At 42.9% G+C, this 6,844-nt stretch overlaps 1 protein-coding gene across 1 annotated transcript; it reads left to right on the top strand.

The window, feature by feature from the left end:
* Window positions 1-2,027: 2,027 nt before the first annotated feature.
* DDIT4L (DNA damage inducible transcript 4 like) lies at window positions 2,028-6,523 on the top strand. The gene is made up of 3 exons (XM_037830337.1): window positions 2,028-2,215; window positions 2,516-2,655; window positions 4,412-6,523. Exons 2-3 carry the CDS (start codon window positions 2,565-2,567, stop codon window positions 4,900-4,902), a joined length of 582 nt encoding a protein of 193 aa, XP_037686265.1. The 5' UTR covers window positions 2,028-2,215; window positions 2,516-2,564; the 3' UTR covers window positions 4,903-6,523.
* The last annotated feature ends 321 nt before the right edge of the window (window positions 6,524-6,844 follow it).

The raw sequence follows: 6,844 nt of genomic DNA, 5'->3' as shown, positions 1-6,844 counted from the left end.
GTCCTATAATCCCTGAGGGCAAGGCCCACTCAGCCGAAACGAATGACATTATTGAAAGTCTTTTGTACATAGGTAAATCATTTTTGGCAGTAAAATTCCAAAGCGTTTTGCAAACGTTCAATTGACCTTCCAAGCCAAGAGTAACTGCTACTTTCCAGGAGTTCCAATAATCTTTCTAGCCCTTTGGGGTTATTTAGTTTGTGAGTTATGCCTAAATGCCCAAAAGGAAATTAAAATGGGACATTTCTTTATTTCCCTGGTCAGACCCATGCATTTTATTAATCCTAATAATGCTCCTCCGAGACAGGTAAGAGTCAGCCTCATTGACAATGCTACCTAGATAAGGAAAGGAGCCTGTCTGTCCCGCCCAGTGACAGACTGCCAGACACCTGGCATCTGAGACCTGACCAGGGGCTGTGCAGTGATCCTGACCACACTAACCACTGAAACTGCTTTGTCATCAGCTTAAATGGGCTTGTTTACTCTCCACTTTTCTGTTATTGAAATATAGTGGAAATCGGCTTTCAAAGACCAGCCTATCAGCATCTCCTTCCTTGGCTCGCCTGACCTTCAGGCAGTGCAGCTGCCTGAGTAGAGTTAAAAATGGACTGTCAAGCTGGCTTTAATTTCCGCTGTTCTGCTTCCCAATGTCCTCCCACTGATCTGTTTATCACACCCTCCTTACCCCTCTGTTGTTTTTCTTGCTAAGAGTTTTTAGCCTGGGCAGCTAAAACCCGCCTTTCAGGGCGCTAACCTGCAGATCCTGGCTACACGGAATCCAAAACGACCAGGGGAGCCAACACTAGAAACTCCTATTTGAAACAATCTTCCCTGTCCAGGCAACCTCCCATTTTCATCTCCTTGCCAACAATCTGACCCTCTGCTCATCTGTGGGAATGCCCACCCCTAACAGATCATCTCCTACTTACTGACACACCAAAGCGGGAAAGGGGCGATTTAGTAACTTTGATAGAAAAAATACTTGGCTTCTTGCTTGTGGGTTGTACGAGCATGTTGACTTTTTCCACGTCTTCTCTGTGCATCTACGTGCTCAGGCTCAGGACTACGCAGCAAGCCTCAAAGGGATTATCCCTAGCAGGATATAAAACTCTAAATTGCTCATTCCCCAAGCCCCTTCAAGACCTCCAGAGCCGAAGTCCCTCCCCTTAACAGGGCTCGCCAGGAACGCCTGCCTCTGGGAATGACAATTGCTCTCAGCGAGCGGGCGGGTGGAGAAGGCAGCTGAGATCCCACTAAATGCTTTTGTTTAGTTTCTCGGCAAACTCCCCCTCATTCAAGCTCCTTGCGCTCTTGGGGCCAGATCTAATTAGAGTGCCAAGCTCACTCTTCCCGCGGAGAATACTCATTAGTCACAAATGTAACAGCACGAAGGGTGCCGGGGAGCCCGGGAGTGCGGTGGATGATTAAGACCCTTATTTAAATATTGGAGAGACTTCGATGCTCAAAGGGAAGCTAGATCTCACCGTGTGCAAGAAATGAGGATATTGAAACCCCGGAGCGCGGAGTAGAGTTGACCTAGTAAGAGACCAGAACCAAGTGCATAAATGGTGCTCACTGAACATCGAAACAGATGTAAGCGGTGCTCAGAATGACGTGGCAAAAGCCCAGTTCGTGATAATAGACAAAGGGCATGAAGTTTCCTGCTGCCCGGGACAGCATGTTAACTAGGGCACCAGCAGCGTGAGTGCGTGCGCGCGCGCTGGAAGGAGTGGTAGCACCAAAGACTCGAGGCTGGTGGCCAAGGGGAGGTGGTCAGTATTTGGCCGATCATGCACCCGTAATTGCCGTCAGGGTGACCCGTAGCCCCTAGGAAATAGCAGGTGTCAACCCTACCCCAGGCTCATCCTCAACATCCAACAGTTCGCCTAGGGCCCGCTGGAACTGCGGAGGTTGAAATGCAACCCGCCCCCGGGAGTGGGGGGAGGAGCGGGGCGGGGCCGCGCAGGTGGGCGGGCCAGGGCAGGGTGAGGAGGCTGGAGCCTTAAAAGTGCTCGCTGCCCAAGAAACGATGCTGCTCAGTGAAGCCGGCACTAGGTGGTTAGGGACAAGCAGGGTGCCTGTCTCTTTTTGGATCTGAGAGACGCCGAGTCCCCTGGGGAAGGGACTCCCGAGGGGAGTGCCTACCTCTGTTTACCCCGCAGCATTGCCAGCAAACTCGTGGACCCCAGTTCCTTCCCCCGCGAAGCCCCGGCAGGTGAGTGACTCCGTGGCCTTGGTGGGGGAGGGGAGCGGGGGCCTCGCTGCTGAGGCGCGGGAGTGAGCTCCGCGGGGCAAGTTGGCTCCAAGTTTTGCCACCTTTGAATTCGTTTCAGGTTGTGGCTGTAGTTGGCGTCTCCGCCCCTGGGGCTTTGTAAACTTGAGTTGCAGAGGTCGTTTCCCCGCTTTGGAAAATGAGGGCATTGGCTAGTTCGCTCTGGCGACGCTGAGCATTTTATGAGCCTCTGCACGTCTTGCTTGCCATTGCATATATGTTCTTCTCCCCTCCTTTTCCCAGCGTCCCGGAAAGGCCATTCCGCCCCGCGAGGGAAACGGAGCCGTTGACCATGGTTGCAACCGGCAGCTTGAGCAGTAAGAACTCGGCCAGCATTTCAGAGTTGTTGGACCGTGGCTTCCACTCTGGGAGCCTGCTAAGTGGTGAGTTTCCTAGCTCCCCCCTCTTCTCTCCCTTCCGAAGGTCGCAGCCCCTAGATGATCGATCTTCGGCGGGCGTGCTGCTTTGCCCCTTGTCGGTGTAAGACTTGCCACAAAACTCACCTGAGGTAAACCTTTTCCAGACTTTCTCCATCTTCTCCATGACAGTGAGAAACAAAAGGGGCAGAAATGCAATGCCCCGAGGTCTGCCTTGTTCTCGGCTGCTGCTAATTAGGTTCTTTGAGATTAAAAGTTATATAGGTCCCCTACCCTACAGAGTTGTGAAGTTATGGTGAATTTTAATTGTAGTTATGTGCGTTTTAACAAATGTATGCTCATGTAACCACCCATGTGCCCATTTGCCATCAGTCGCCTACTCACTGATATCTCGAATTGCATATAAATGGCATGACCCAGTATGTAGTCTTTTGTTTTTGTCTTCTCGTGCAGCATAATGTTTCTGAGATCCATCCATGTCGTTGCCTTTATCGGTATGTGTTCCTTTTTATTGCTGAGTAGTAGTCTATTTGTGGATATATAACCATTATTTCATTTTTAATGGGAGAAGGAAAGTTCAATACCAGTCGTACTGGATGTATTATCAAATGCAATTTTAAACAACAGCTGCTAAATTAACACACTGTTTTGCCACTCAAGAGCTGTGGGACCACAGAAAAATTGCCTAAGCTTTGAGCCTTCCTCATTTAGAAGTGAAATGGCTCAATCATCTCATTCTGTAGGGTATACCTCTAAAGTTCTCTATGTTCAACACAGATAAAATTTGGAGTCCTTATAACTTGCAGTGCATTTGTTCCATTTAGTTATAAAAAAATGATTTAAAGGAATCCATGATGTGGAAGGAGGAAAACTCAGTAGCATGAAGGTGAAGTAGGCTTCGGGACGGGAGCCAGCAGGGCTTTGGCCTGCTGGGTTGACTGTGTGTGGTGTGGCATTCTGCCAAGTGGTAGGATTAATTTGGGAGGTAGGTGACCAAATGCAGAGCTATCTCTTTTCCTTTGAGCAAATCTAATTTTGTTTTCCTAGGACTATTTTGTTTTGCTTGGCTAAGAAAAACTTCCCAGCCAGTTATAAATATCCTTGTGAACCTCAAAGGTCTTCTCTCTTCTGAGCAACTTTAATAAAAGTGTTTGGAACTAAAATTGGGATCTACAGGCTATTCCAGTAAAGGCTTTCAAAGAAAGACACAGATTTGATGGAAATTTAATGTAACTAATCAAGCTCATGGTAGACTCACTTAAAAGTGGTAGCAAAATTTTTATGCTAAAATAAGTGCATATATTCTTAAAATTCAAGAGGAGCTGTCCCTTAGTCCAAAAAAAAGTTTATAACCATTTTTATAAATGATCTCTGTAAAATAAAATTAGAAAGCCCCCATAAGCAAGTAAGCAAGTGAGAAAGAAAATGAAAATCACTAATGCTCTTTCTACTTTGGGATAACTACAATTAGCTTTTTGATGCATGGTTTTTAAGATATGTGTGTGATTGTATGTATATACACATATAAAGAAAAATGGTTATATCCTATCCAATCTATTTATCATAACCTTTTTTTCATAGATGAACTTTTAGTCTCAAGGCCAGCAAATTAACAGCAAAGTCAGGTCAGCTGACCACCAATCAAATTTAAAAACAGGTTGAAATGGTAGATACAAGTAACCGATATTGCTATATTGGTATATTTTTCTAGCTCCTGGATTTCATTTTTTTTTTTTTAATCTTGAATTTCTGCTTCCTACAGATTTTGACTACTGGGATTATGTTGTTCCTGAACCCAACCTCAACGAGGTGATATTTGAGGAGACAACCTGCCAGAATTTGGCTAAAATGTTAGAGAACTGTCTGTCCGAATCAAAGCAAACCAAACTTGGTTGTTCAAAGGTCCTTGTCCCTGAGAAACTGACCCAGAGAATTGCTCAGGATGTCCTCCGGCTCTCCTCCACTGAGCCCTGTGGCTTGCGAGGTTGTGTTATGCAAGTGAACTTGGAAATTGAAAATGTATGTAAAAAGCTGGATAGAATTGTGTGTGATTCTAGCGTGGTGCCTACTTTTGAGCTTACACTTGTGTTCAAGCAGGAGAACTGCTCTTGGAATAGCTTCAGGGACTTTTTCTTTAGCCGAGCTCGCTTCTCATCTGGCCTCAGGCGAACTGTGATCCTCAGCTCAGGATTTCGACTTGTTAAGAAAAAGCTTTACTCATTGATCGGAACAACAGTCATTGAAGAGTGCTAAAAAGAAAAAGGAAAAAAGGTTCTTTATATGATTGGGTAATAAAACTATGCAGCTGCTCAATTAAAGACATTTGTAGTTTGCCCTGCCTAGCCTCAACAAGAAACCTTGAGTTTAGGTCATCTTCTGTTTCACATTCACAGCAACCCTAGCTAAAAGGTTGATTTTTTTGACTTTTGAAAAATGTCCCAAGAGAGTATGCATTTTATGCATATGTCATATTTTCTATGGAATGGAATGGAATAAGGAAGGAAATTAACAGTCGACTTCAATTTCATATTTGACTCACAAATTTCTCCAGGTAGTCTTACTAATAGGAATATAAACCAAATTTGCTTAGTGTGATTTTTAACATGGCTTTTGATCCTTTAAGTTCTTAAAGAGATCTTTTAGGTCACAGCATCTTAGTAAATGATACTTAGCTATCAAAATTTCCAGAAGCATTTCTATCACAATTTCCTTCTTTTATTCAAATTTGAAGGGTTCTTATACAGCAGAGTAGAATTAAGTGGATGAGGTTAATGAAAATTTAACCCTAGGCAAGAGTGAGTAAGAAATGTTACAGAAACAACAGAACTACTTCACGGTTTCCTTGTATCTTCCCCACTCTCCTATTTTAAAGAAGTGGCAAAAACTTGAATCGCAGTTTTGATAACCACAGTATTACTTTAAATGACTTTATGGTACAATTTAAGCTCAGTTTTTCTAGTTCTCAAAGTATGGAATGTTGTCTTTAAACTAGAAAAATGAAAAATGTTGAACTAATTTTTTGTGTGTTGATGGGTCTTCCATTGAGTGAACGGTGATTGTGGATGGGGAAGGGAAATGAGTTCTCAGATCCAGTTCCTCTCTGATTCACTTGATTTTAATATAGCTTCTTTTCAATATTACATTTACTTAATATCAGATGAACCATCTCACCATGTCAGTGTTATTTCACCTCTGGCCTTTTCTGGAAATTGACATATCTCTCCCTGCCCCAAATCTTCAAAAGAACTGCACGTGACTAATTTTAATTATTAAGATGGGCATATTTATAATTATGCTTTGGCCATGGAGATCTGGTTTATAGTACAGACTAGTGAATGAGCAAGAGTACATCCTTGCCATAGGTAATGGATAAGGAGCTGATTCAGGTTTCTGCCCAAGCAATTAGGAACCTCTTCATATACCTGAGGCCAGGGCCTGAAGGTTTGGGATGCTTTCATCCTGATTTTACTCAAAAGTGGGTGTGAACTGATATTTATGATCCCATAAGTGACCTAAAATTTAGCTATTCAATTTAGCAAGTGTTCTAATAAATTGGACTCTTCAAATGCTTGAAAAGAGACCACAAGGCATATCTTTTCTGGGGATTGGACTTTATTCTACATGGTTATTACTGTTTATGGCTTTAAAGGTCACTGTGTTTCTGTAGCTGATTTAGAGTCGTCACCACTGTGGTAGAGGTTTCTTTGGCATGGATGTAGAGCTGTCGTCCTTTTCCCACTAACAGTTGTCTTTGACTCTCTTGCCTTTTATGCTTATGCAATGATGATGGCTTATGGAGGCTCTTAAATTAATATTCCTGTTAAAGGAAATTAAAGTTTGTCTATTTTTGACAATAAAGTATCATATATTTTTATTCTCTTGGCCTCTTTGTCTTTTCTGAGTTTATGCAGTGATCACCCTAAAATAAATAACCAAAATGCTTGCTGAATGATATATTTGACAGTAATTGGGAGAAGATGACAAAACAATTTTATCTCTTTTTTGACAAAGTCAATTTTATCTTTAATTATAATATTCTCACTGTCTTTATTGGGTGTGCGCTTATGTATCTTTTTTTTTCATAATTTTTCAACTGCAATAATACTTTTTGTAAGAAGACAATTATTTCAGCTCCTTTTCAAGAAGGCAGTTGCCAAACATCACAAAACTCATTATGTAAAGATGTTTTTTCACA

This window comes from Choloepus didactylus, chromosome 3 (assembly GCF_015220235.1).
Source record: "Choloepus didactylus isolate mChoDid1 chromosome 3, mChoDid1.pri, whole genome shotgun sequence".
NCBI lineage: Eukaryota > Metazoa > Chordata > Mammalia > Pilosa > Megalonychidae > Choloepus > Choloepus didactylus.
The sequence above is the reverse complement of the archived record's forward strand: the minus strand, read 5'-3'. Positions and strand labels throughout refer to the sequence as shown.